This window comes from Mauremys reevesii, linkage group 1, assembly GCF_016161935.1.
Source record: "Mauremys reevesii isolate NIE-2019 linkage group 1, ASM1616193v1, whole genome shotgun sequence".
Classification (NCBI taxonomy): domain Eukaryota; kingdom Metazoa; phylum Chordata; order Testudines; family Geoemydidae; genus Mauremys; species Mauremys reevesii.
In genome coordinates, this window is record NC_052623.1 from 275961748 (window position 1) to 275974776 (window position 13029).

At 38.6% G+C, this 13029-nt stretch overlaps 1 protein-coding gene across 6 annotated transcripts in view; it reads left to right on the forward strand.

Annotated features, from left to right (window-relative positions):
- ANKS1B (ankyrin repeat and sterile alpha motif domain containing 1B) overlaps positions 1 to 13029 on the forward strand; it is a 753186-nt gene that overhangs the window by 289867 nt on the left and 450290 nt on the right. For all 6 annotated transcript variants that reach the window (XM_039494857.1, XM_039494866.1, XM_039494872.1 and 3 more), the window contains one exon: positions 7555 to 7691. In XM_039494857.1, the coding sequence (XP_039350791.1) occupies positions 7555 to 7691 (137 nt within the window). The remainder of the gene's footprint in view (positions 1 to 7554; positions 7692 to 13029) is intronic.

Sequence of the window (13029 nt, forward strand, 5' to 3'; positions counted from 1 at the left end):
CAGGAAAAAAATGTTAAAACAGAATTAAAATTGTAAAACCTGTGAGAAAATCTTACTAGGATGTTAATTATAAAAATACTTAAAATTCTGGATTTTTTAAAAAGCTTGTATATTTAGATAGGTAATGCGTACATCCACAGATACATCTGATATTTTTTATCAGTGCTATAAACACTCATGTTTTAATATCCTAAGCTGAAAACTAACAGTATTTCTTTCATCTTCCTCTGAAGCATCTTGTCCTGGCCAATGTCAGAGAGAGAATACTGAGCTAGATGGACCACCAGTTTGACCTGATATGTCAACTTCTATGTTGCCATGAAATTCATAGTACAGAATCAACAAATTATTAATTTTGACCGTGTATCAGTGGCTATCCCTGTACGTGTACAACAACCCCTTACACTTAATCAGTATACCAATGTACAATTAACCAAAGTACTACAAGACCTCTTATGCATTTTTAATATGAAAAAAACCTCACTGAGAATACTTATACAAAAAAATTTAAAATAATGATATTAAGGTTATAAAGTCAAAATCAGAATTAAGGTAGCTAAATCTTAACTATAACGTGACTATCTCAACCTTAACCAATAGTTACCAGACTTTGAAATACTTAGTTGTTATTAAATTTCATCCTTATTTTAGAACTTTCAAGCTTCCAAATATTTGGTTTATTTTATAATTGCAGTGTTTTTAGAAGGAGTTTTATTCAGTGACTGATACTTGTTAACACAGAATGAAGGTTGTACATATGTAATGTTGTCTGGAAACTACATTGCGCAGTTATACAGCAGACTGGATACAGGCGAATACTTCAGACTCTTACTTTCAAGACTGCTGAAGTTTGCTGATTACCAAGAGCAATCACTGGAGGCTACTATCAACTCTGCTATAGTAGATTAGGATGGCTGACTCCGATGACATATCTCTGGTTGCATTCTGAAATGGACTGCAAATTCAATGGCCCAGTCCTGCTCCCACTGCAGTAAAGGGGAGTTTTGCTATTAACATAAATATGAGCACAATCAGTCCCCAGTAACATCCTAGATTGTTCTCTTTGGGGGACGGTTTGCAATACAATATCGATAGGATGTTCTATTTTTTAATGAATTACTGACATAATCGAACATTTTGGCATCTGTAACCACATTGTGTGCTCTTCATTCACCTTCTAGAAAGCTAACAACTAGAATACCGAGACAAAGAAAATGTGCGAGGTTATGAAATGTAAGTTGTAGACACTGCAAACGTGCCATGTAAACATGCAAAAGCCAGTGCTAAACACTCATAATTTTGAGGTTACAAAAAACAAATATAGGATAAATAACTGTAGCATTGTTTTGGAAATTTCTATTAAGCATCTACTGCTTGCAGAGGCAGAGTACCAAAAGATTATTCAGGAAATAGTGTAAATGAACAATCATCTCTCATTAGTACTTAATGAGAGAGGTCTTTCCAGACCGTTGTCTGGCTCTGTTAGGGTTATGCAAATTTGAAAAAATTGCAAGGTCTATTTTTGCAGGTGGGTGATGAGAGGAAATAAAAAGTTGATAATCATCATATCCAAACTCTCACAGATGATGCAGAAACAACTAACCAGACTCCCTGCTGCCACTGGAATGCACTTCACTAGTAATTAATTCCAAACACTATCTCAAAATAGCTACCAGATCTAATACCAAGCTAGTTATAGCTACAAGTGATTTCAACAAAACAGTTGCAGCTATATATTTACTATCCAACTAGGAACAATGCTAATTCAGGTTTAAGTACATAGGAAACAAAAGAAATTCAAGAGAACAAATACATATAGTTTAGCGCAATCTGTTCTTCCCACATATCAAGTTTAGCTACTCACTGATTCTATGCCTGAGTCTTCAATGTGCTCTTTTTGCATTTTCTCGAGTAATGTTTCTGGTGTCTTTAGGTTCTAAAATATGTAATTTGTCCCTGTCTTTAATTCTGAGTTTTGTACCCTGGGGATAGCTATGCATTGGTGGGTGGGTTGGGGGGGGAGGATTCACCTATGGGGTTCTGCTAAGGAAGGACAGCTTTTAAGTCTGAAGCCCCACACCAGAGGAGTCTGCCTGAAGGAGGTACTGAAACAGTGAAACTTCCACCAGTTTGGGAACTCCTCTGCCCAATTTTGGGCCTGTGCTTGCTGGCTCCAGCATCTTCAGTGGCTTGGGCCACTGTGCCTCCGTTCCAGGGTGCTTACTATTGCTGGAAACAGCAGTCTGGCTTGCCTAATGGATCCCAAGGGATAAATCAAGCCCATGTTGTATGGGACTCCCACCATTTATTTATTTTTTTCAGGTAAAACACATTTTTAAACATAGCTTTGTTTGAGTGCAGAATCCTGTTCTTTTTCATCACTCGGGCACTGAAGTCATCATTTTACTCGTTTTCCCTTTGTACTGAATGTGAAATTCATTGATGTCTATGGAAGCCTTCATTATTGAAGGCAGTGGTTTCATTTTAGCATTCATTGTGCTTTGTCAATGACTTCATAAAATAGTGGTAATTGTTGTACTCAATTCCTATAGCACTGTACGGATAATTGTGTTGCAAATCATTAAGGCGAAAGTTTGTGATAAAATCTTTTCAGCGCTAGCATAGTTATTTTCTTTTTTTAAATTTTTTAAAAATCTTATGACTGCCTTTGTTCTGCAACATGCTGAGTATCAGGAATATTTAATTTCTTAATCTAAAATTCAGATGCGATCTAAAATGTAGACAAAACATCTATGGCCAGATTCACCAATATGCTCTAGTTGTTTTATACAACTCCAGAGACAGTCTGACACAAAACAGCTGGAAATCTGCTACCAGCTAAACCATATTTACATCTGATTTGTGTCACCAAAGCAGCACACCAGTTTATCTGGCCCCAAGATGCTATATTTAAAAACATCAGTACAAAGCTGTGGAGAGTGTCTGATTTTAGCAATGTTGTTTGTCAAATATTTACTGAATTGGTTAGTCATTTTTTTAAACAGTATATTCAGGAATACTCAAGTGCAGCACTGTGTTTTAGAAATGGCCTAGCTTTGTGCTTGGTACTGGCATACTTGTTGCCTACTTAATAATAATAATTAACAATATAATAAATAGGCACTATATGAGTGCAATGCTATCTATCATTTAGTTATCTTGAAATACTTGGCAAAGATGAGAATGACCTTCTGGGTCAGGAGATTTTCAATGTGCAGTTGTTCACCCAAGTACATGAATAATGGGATGAAAATAAAAAACTGCTTCTGTATAAATTACATTAATACTTTGTGTACTACTGTTCATACAATAAGTTTTCTTTCTTCTAATATTGTAGCACATAAAAGGACAAAGGCATCAGTGAATTCATGTTTTAATTGAAGTTGTAAGGTCTGGTTTCCACTTGCCTGATTTCTTTATAATTCTAATTAAACCATTAATGTGTTAATGTTCCTTTTCATGTGTAACAACAGTTCATTTACACAGCAAGGGGAGAACAACATAGTTTGCAGCTGTAATAAAGAAGACAAGCTATTTTTGATTTGTTATTCTGCTTTTTATAATTTTTGGGGACAAATATAAATTTTCCTAGATATAAGCAACCCTACTAGGTATAAACACTAAGCAGTCACCACTAGCATGAACGAGACCTCCATTCCCTCCCATGGCTTTTATTTCCTGTTGATCTCCTGGTAGCCTGTAAACTCTAGAAAAGGGTAAGAAATATTTCTCATATTGTTTATCATTGTAATAATAATAAGTAAGTTCCATCTTCAGTTAGACCTTTGGAGATAGTGGCCAAGATTTTCAAAAGACTGAGCGCCTATATCTCAACTCCTAAATTATTCAAGAATATGAGAGCTGATGGGTACTCAGTACTTTTGAAAATCAAGCGCAATTTATTTAGGTACCTTAATATGAACATAGAAGCCCAATTGTAGGTATCCATTTTGGCTCCCAAAGAAACATCCAGCTAAATATTAAATGCTATTAGAAGGGCATTTAATTAAATACGCCACATAATCCAAGATTTATTTTATCCTAAAGGTCATTGTGTATTTGAACGGATGTTGCAACGATTTGAATCTCTTTGAGTATTTATCTTGCAGTTGTGTAAATGAAAAGTACGGATGAAGAAATTAACTCCCAACCTTATTTTCTTATGAAAAGATTAATTATAGTATTAATTCTTGTATGTTTACTTTGTTAGAGACATGTTAGTGTATACTGAGAACTAAACAATTTTTTTACATGGACAAGATATCTGGATGACCATATTAATTATGTCTCAAAACTGTGAACTAGGGAGCAGAGAGGATTAGTGTCCCTACCTTTCTGCTATTACATAGAACAAACTGAGGTTATAAGGTAACTGTGTTGACATAATACACTTACACTCCTGTAACACTTAGGGTTGCAGAGGCATTTGACTTAGTCCTTCCTGACATTCTGCTTTAAAAAACAAAAAAAGCACTATTCAAAAATCAAGGTAATCCAGATTAAGTGGATTATAAACTGGTTAACTGCCAGATCTCAAAGTAATTGTAAAAGTGGAATAATCATCCTGTGGGAGAGTTTCCAACTGGGTCCCCACAGAGATTTGTTTTTGGTCCTGTTCAATATTTGTATCAATGATCTGGAAGAAAATATGAAATAATTGCTGCAAAAATTCCTACATAATGATGGAGAGAGCTCAGTTATACATATAGATCTGGACTGGCTGGTAAAGTGGGTTTATTTGAACAACATGCTTTTTACCACAGCCAAGTGCAAGTTGTATATGTAGGAGCAAAGAATGTAGGTCATAATTAATTGAGTGGAGACAATATCCTGGAATGCAGTGACACTGAAAAGGATTGAGGGATAATGGTAGGTAACCAACTGACTATGAGCCCCCTAGTATAATTCTGTAGTTTAGAGGGCAAATGTAATCCTTTGGTACATAAGCAGGGGAATATCAAGTAGGAGTAGGAAAGTAGCATTACCCCTATACATGGCATTAATGAGACCGTTTCTGGAATACCATGTCCCATTCTGGTATCCACGCTTCAGAAAGGATGTAGAAAAATTGGAAAGGGTTCAAAAAAAAAGTTGCAAGAATAATCTGAGACATGGAAAATGTGCCTCATAGTGAGAGATTTAAGAAGCTCAATCTATTTGTTTTTTTCCAAGAGAAGGTTAAGAGGTTATTTGGTTATGGTTTACAAGTATTTTAAGTGGGCAAGAGATTTCTGAGACTAGATGGTGCTTTAATGAATCAGAAAAAGACATAACTAGATCAGGTGGTCAGATGCTGAAGCTTTCTAAAAGAATGCTATATCAAACAGAAGTTATGGACTTGATGCAGAAATTAGAGGGTGAGATTCTATGGTATGTGTTATGGAGAAGGTCAGATTAGATCATAATGGTCCTTTCTCCTCTTAATCTCTGAATCACATCATATGGCTAAATTCTGTGCTGACATGCACCCCTGTGCAACAACTCAGTGAAATTAATAAGACTGCCTGGGATGTAAATCAGCAAAAAAAAAAAAAAGTTTCTTTGCTCTATCTGGGCCTATGTTTATATATGCTCTCGTTTTAGAATTGTTTTTTAATAATTTTGGTTATTTTTAATGTAAGAAAATATCTTATGAGGCATATTCTCAGCTGTGCTTCTCTTCTTTTGTTCTGCTCATGTGTCACAAAGGGAGCAAAAAATGACCACAAGCCCCTAACATGGGGGAGTTCATAGTGGGCACTGAGTCAGAAATGGCTTCTATGACACCCTACCTATGACAGCTAGTGTGTTAGGGGTAGGGACAGAACAAGACTGGAGCATGGATTATCCACTGGAGATTACTGGAATGCATGCTTGGGGACCATTAGCAGCTGGTGCGTGCTAGAACAGTCCCCAGACTACTATAACTTTTCCTGGAACTGACAGAGAATCAGAGACCAATAACTGGCTCACTGTCGGTTTACTCTCCGGCTGCCAGCCCACTTTCCACTGGATGCAGCAGAGTCTGGCCCTACTGTTTCAAGGATAAATTGCTTTCTTTTGTCATGTATTGCTGCACTAAAATTTATATTAGTTTGAATGTATTTACAGTTAGGGCTTTCTTAAAAAATACAACCTTCAAATATTTTCTTTGGTCCTATTCTCAGCAAACAGAAAGGGAAAGGAAATTAGAGCATTATAATTATGCAATAATTTATATTACAAAATAAAATTAATTCAAGGCTTTTTATTATTAATGAAACTGCATACCATATACTTAAACTAGAAAATCCCTTTGCTACAGTTGAATTGGTAATGATTCTCTCTCTTTTATGGAGAAAACCCATGTGGTACATTATTATTGGTCATCTGATGATTGGTCATACAGTGAAAATAAAAAGCTGTTCACAATAAGGAAATTGTTTATAAGAAACAGCTACATATCTGGTGCTTTATTCCCTTGAGAAAGGACAGAGGGTCTGAAATGTTGAGCTGTTGGGTTTTTTCAGGGTGTTTGTATAATTGAAATACATTGTTTGTAGAATTTAGTATCCAAGAATATAAGGTATTCCAATAAACACAAAAGGACCTGATTCTTATCTACACTGCTTCCAATTTATGCTGCTCTGGCAGCATAAAGAAGATTTAAAGTGGGAATACTATATTTTTGCTCACTATACTATACTATATATTTTTGCTCATGCCCCTTGCATGACTACAGTGGTGTAAACTGACTTTATTGGAAGTGAAGAATCAGACCCTAGAGACTGCACAGGTTTTACATATACTGTAGGCCTGAAGATTGCTTTTCACTGCTCTGGCGCTGTAAAGCAGATTTTAAGTAGGGGTAAATTATGTTTACATTCACTATAAGGCTTTCTATACACTGCGAGAGCAAGGTAAAGGTGCTTTAGTGTAATTAAGAATCAGGCCCTATATGTATTTATCTTCCTAGAAATGTTTTATTACATCTCTCCCTTACTCCTCTTACCGGCTTCATACTTTGATGTGTGTATTTTCAGTGGTGAGTCTGTAACATTAATATTCCCTAACCCATAGGAGCATATGGGCCTCAGTCCAACATAGCACTTACATGCTTTAAATTAGGCACATGTTTGAGTAGTTACACTGACTCCTGTGGGACTGCACAAATGCTTTAAATTAGGCACGTTTAAGTACTTTACTGAATTGGTGCCTTGATGGTGTTATTACAGCAAAGCTGAACAAAAAGCAGTATGACCTGTAGTTGATATTTAGCCTTAGATTATTCTGATTATAAAAGCAGTATTAACTGTAATGGGTAATTCAGAAAAACAAATTAAACAATATTTTTTTCATTTTGTGTGCACTAATATTTAGGTACCATAGGGGGTGATATACACCAGCTTAAATGGAAATAAAACATGTACTAAAAATATAGGATAAATATGCAGTATTTTCCTCACTGTCTGTGCTCAACAATGTTAATTTTTCAAAGTTGAAATATTGCTCTGTTTTCAAAAGTATTTTCTGATTTTAAAAGACATATACTGAACTAGAATAGTAGGTTCATCAAAATGCTATTTTTATTCACAGATAATGTACCTCAGGTAGCAATTACTGCACCAGGAACTGGTAACCATAGAAACAGCTCTACAGGCCCAACACCTGACTGCTCTCCTCCATCACCAGACACTGCACTTAAAAATATAGTAAAAGTTATACGCCCTCAGGTAGGTCATCAGAATAAACTCTCTTGTTAATTGTTTCTGATTCTGTGAACAGTTGACTGTGTGTGCGTGCACATGTATGTATGCATGTACTCTTTCTCTAATAAGGACCTTTTGAATATATAAATGTAGATAATTAAAAAATGGAGAAACAGAGAGCTCCAAAACATTTTCTGAACCCAGAAAAAGATCTTGGTTATACATGGTGAAATTAAAACCTCTGGTATTATGGCCAGAGAGATGTACAATGTGTTAAAATAATTATACAACTGTTTCTTGTTACAGAATTAATGACAAATAAAATCTTTGTTTAATGCTAGTGCTAAATTTGACTGCCATTAGTTTTCCTCCAAAATTTTTATTCTCTTTTCATCCTTTTTCCAGGCCTCTTTCCCTCACTATATTTCTGTCCTCTTGATTCCATAACTTTTGGTACATTATTTATTTTATTTTCTCTTATATTATTGTTGAGTCTACGTAACTTTAAACTTTTCCACATATTTCTAATTCTGTGCATAGAATAGATGAAAGGGTCTTATATCTGCTTATCACTATAGTACCTAAACATCTTCCAGTAGGGCATTAGAGCAACGTGACTAACATCTGTCACAAGTTGTTTGTTTGTTCTCTCATCCTTTCTTCAGGAAGAGAAGCATGTGCAGTGGTGTGTCTTGTTTTGGTTGTTTTAATTTTTTTTAAGATGCATGTTGCTATGTGTCTGTTACAGAAGGCAAAGTCAAAGAAATGTCTTCTATTTTGAGTAGAAGGTGATGAGGTTTGTGATAATCTTTTAGTTCCTGGAGAATTCACTCCACAGGCTGGGATCAGCTCCTCCCCCCCAAATTCTGTCTTCCACATGGATGAGCTTTGCCCTTATTGTAGAGAATTCTGTTGTGCCAGAGAGCAAAGTGTTGAGTACAGTCTTCATCCCAGAGCCTTAGGTGGTCTATTAGCTAACCTGGGCCCAGGCAGTGCAGTGCCATGAAAATAAGGACCTAGACTTTGAACTTGATTCAGTAGTCCATGGGAAACTTGTGGAGAGAGCAGAGAGGCTGAAGACTTCATGCCAAGGTATATCATCACATTGCTATAGTCCAACTGAGAGGTGACACAGACATGAATAACTGAGTCCAGGTCATCATCCACCACGATGAAACTGAGTCTCCTAACCAACTGCTGCTATGTGAGATAAGAGTTTAGCATCAGCAAGGAATTCAAGATTATTCTTAAACTATGGACTGAACTGATCAATTGTGACTTGGTACCTTCAACCAAAGGAGATTGTACCATAGCTGCAGACTTTGCAACATGTTTCCTCTATCCTCCTTGTGGGACTCCATGGTGAGGGTCTAGTGGTAGAGGTGCAGTTTCACATCAGTACTCATTGGGTGCATGCCTCTAGGAATAACTCAAACCATTTTAACACATTACTTTGCACCATGGCCACCTCTCACATGAGAAGCAGTATCTCATGGCTGACAGTGTCAAATGCTGCAGATAGGTCCAGAAGGATGGGAAAGGATGTCATTCCTCAGGGGCGGCTCTGGACATTTCGCCGCCCCAAGCACGGTGGCATGCCGCAGGGGGCACTCTGCCGGCCACCAGAAGGGCGGCAGGTGGCTCCGGTGGACCTCCCGCAGGCGTGCCTGCGGAGGCTCCACTGGTTCCGCGGTCCTCTGGAACTGCGGGACCAGTGGACCCTCCGTAGGCACGCCTGCGGGAGGTCCACCAGAGCCGCCTGCCACCCTCCCGGCGACCGGCAGAGTGTCCCCCACGGCATGCTGCCCCAAGCATGCGCTTGGCATGCTGGGGCCTGGAGCCGCCCCTGTCTGTCCTCCATCCGTTGACGGCTGGAGATCATCTATTAGTGCCACTATCGCAGTTTCAGTTCCATGTTCTCGCCTGAGTCCAGATTGTACTATTATAGAATATTATCTTCTTGTCCTTTTTTGCCTTTTCCCAATTGTCTCCCCATTTTTCTAATTCTGTAGACTCTCTTTCTTTCTCTATCTCTCCCTCTCTACATCACAGTACTAATGAAGTACCTTCTTCCCTCTTAGTTGTTTTTTCTAGTAGGAGGCAGGCAGACAGGCACTGGAAATATTGTTGGAACAAGTTGTTGTGTGATAGTTCATTGAAAATAGCATTTAAAAATCTGTTTTCATCATGATATTGCCAACAGATGGACCCAGAACACTGAATGGTGGTGTTCTTGTGCTAGTTCATCTTGAATAGAGTTCATGGGGACTCAGGGGAGGAGTTGTTTGGATTTAAATCAGAGCCATTTGCACAATCTCAATGTATATGGTATCAGCACTGCTCTCATCCTACTGCAGAAGAAAAGGGATTATGGTCAGAACTTCACCATTCTTGTTAGAATGGACAGTCAAAATAACTTTAACATGACATTTAGCCACCCTTTTTGCTATGTAGAACACTTCAGTAGTAGGAAGTATGTAACCTATTGGTCAGCGTGTATTTATGTATCTGCCTCTGTGCCAAATCCACGTGGAGATGGATCTGTTACAGCTCTCAGCTCCCCCTTCTCTTTTCTTTCCCCTATCTCCATTAGATCCCTATGTGCTATGTCCCCTCACCCTTCCTTTGTCTTTCCATTTAGCTAATCTCCTCCCAACAAAATCCTACCCTACGAATTTTTCAAAAAGAAATTGTGGAACTAACATTATGTTAGTTATGTTAATTCTGATTATATGTTTACTCCCTTTCCCCTGCTCTTTGTCTGTCTTGTCTCTGAAGATTCAAGCTGGTTTGAGCAGGGACTATTACTCTGACTCTACAGTGTGTGCTTAGTACAATGGGGCCCTGATCTTGGTTGGCCTCTACGCACTATCATAATACAAATAAACAATAATGATAATATATAATACACGCAGATTAATTCATTTTAGGAGTATATTTTGTTCCCTGCTAGGGCCCCTTTACACCATTCTGACAGAGTAGAGAGGTTTTAAGGGGAACAGAAATAGCCTGCAGGGAACAGCCCCAGCACAAGAGTGGACTTAAACTGCTAGGCCACTTATTTCCTCTTCTCTATCCAGCATAGGGACATACCAGGGGAGTGACTGGATGGGGCAGCGAGTGCCAGAATGTAAAGCTCTCTGGCTGTTTTGGGCTATTGAGCTGCCCCAGCCCCTGCACTCAGAGCTGCTTTGTCCTTTTGCAAAGGCATACATCCTCCTCTGTCTTCTAGGACCCCACTTTGCACCTCCCCACCAAATCCCTTCTGGATACTCACTTCCTTCATATTCCACTGCCTTCCCAAGTCCTCCATTCCCTCTAAAATTGCCCCCTTTAAGGCTCTTTTATGTCTGTTAGACTCCAGGCTACAGACAGCCTCCCTACGCAGAAAGTTAAGAAGCTGCCTCTGATATGTGTAGGCAGCAGAAGATAGCACCCCATGGATTCCTTTGCCTGCAGACGCAAGCGCTGTGGAGGCCCTGATTTTCCTCTGAATCAAGCTTTTCTGGTTTTCCAGTTTTCACCATAATCAATAGGCTTATGCCCATTGATGTCTAGAACATTCTTTGAAATTGATTCAAAGTTATCATGTTACATACAAACAAACAGAAAAATGGTATGAAATTCAGCATATGACTGAGCAAAGGTGAGAGCTGTGATTTTTTTTCATCTTATTCAGACAAATTCTGCCATGGTCTAACTCCATCAAGAATTACTTTGATTATTAAACTTTAGCCTGGAAAAGGAAGTACAGCTCCCGTTCATGAGTTATGCTTCTATGAAACACCAAGCTGTCACTCTGGAGTGTTCCTCTCAGTCTGGAGTCCTTTGTGCTGAATGGAATAATTGGAAACATTTTGTATAAAATGCCATGTGACATCAGAGTTTTGAATATGAATGTTTCATATTTGTGTGTTTCATAAATAATTGCTGGTTTCCAAACACTATCAGGGTGATTCTGTAAATGAACAAAGTCCCACTTTTGGAAACTGCCATAACATAGCTTTTCATTTTGTGTGCTTGATTTTATTTGAACCCCTTCTTCTTTTATTTTCAACTTCGGTTTTGTTAGAGTGATAGGAGCTCGTTTACACTGAGCCCCCCTTACACTTCTCTGGCAGTGTAAGAGCCCCTTAAAATGGTCGTAAATTACATTTATGCCCACTTTAAGACTTTCTAATATTGGCAGAGTGGTGTAAAGAGGCTCTGTTTAGACTATGATTTAAAGGGGTGTTGTTAGATTGTGAAAGCTAGCTTTATAAGTAACACCTTCTAAAACTCTAGAGTCCCTTTTGAGCTTCATTTTGACCACTTACCATGTGCTAAAGTACATCTTGCCTTGTCTGCACTAGAGCTGAAGAAGGTGTTAGTTAGATTGATATACCTTTAAATTGTAGTCTGACAGAAACCTAAATGAGACTAAGCCCATATGTAAAGTCTTATGTGCATTAGTCCGCACACTGAACAAAGTACTCTGGATTTACAGCAAGTTACTTGTTAATCAGCATTTGAATAGAGGTATGTCTACACTGCAGTTAGACACCTACGGCTAGCCAGTTGACTCCCAGGTTATTGGGGCTTGGGCCACGGGCAGGGACGGCTCAACCCATTAAGCGACCTAGGCGGTCGCCTAGAGCACTAACATTTGGGGGGCAGTGACCGCGGCGGCCGGACCTTCTGCCGCCTCTGTCAGCGGCGGCATTTCAGGGGCTGGACCTTCCGCTGCCTAGGGTGGCAAAAAAGCTGGCGGCACACCTGGCCACAGGGCTATTTAAGTGCAATGTAGGCTTCCAGGATTGTACCACAGCCGAAGCTCTGGGACCCTGCAGCTCAAGCATTGGGAGCTTGAGTCAGCACTAGCCAGCTGCGGGTTTTTTAATGCCATGTAGACATACCCTAGGTGAGCCACATTCTCTTGTAATGATGTCTCTATAATGTTCCAAGACACAGACGTAAGGAGCAACCATCTCAGCATCTCCTTTTGTGAACTTTTTTTTTTGTCCTAGCCATTTATTTGTGGAGTCTTGGGCAATAATCATGAATTTCAATTCTGAACTCTCAGAGAAACCTTTTAAACTTCTTCATTTATTAATATAATGTATTGACTGCTTTTTCCCCTTCACGTCTTGCTAAGATGGGTTTCACGTGGCTAACTGCAGTTTTGGTTTCTGGTGTCCAAAGTGTGGACTATTTAAAAAATGTCTCATCATCTTCCATGAATAAATGCTCATTTCATTTTATGTGAACAAGACAGTTCCTTGACATTGTCATAAGTGATCTGGTATTCAATGAGTGGGGTTTTTTTTGAGGGGGATGGAAGGGTGGAATAAATTTCAGTATTTGTGATAGGTCACATTTGGAT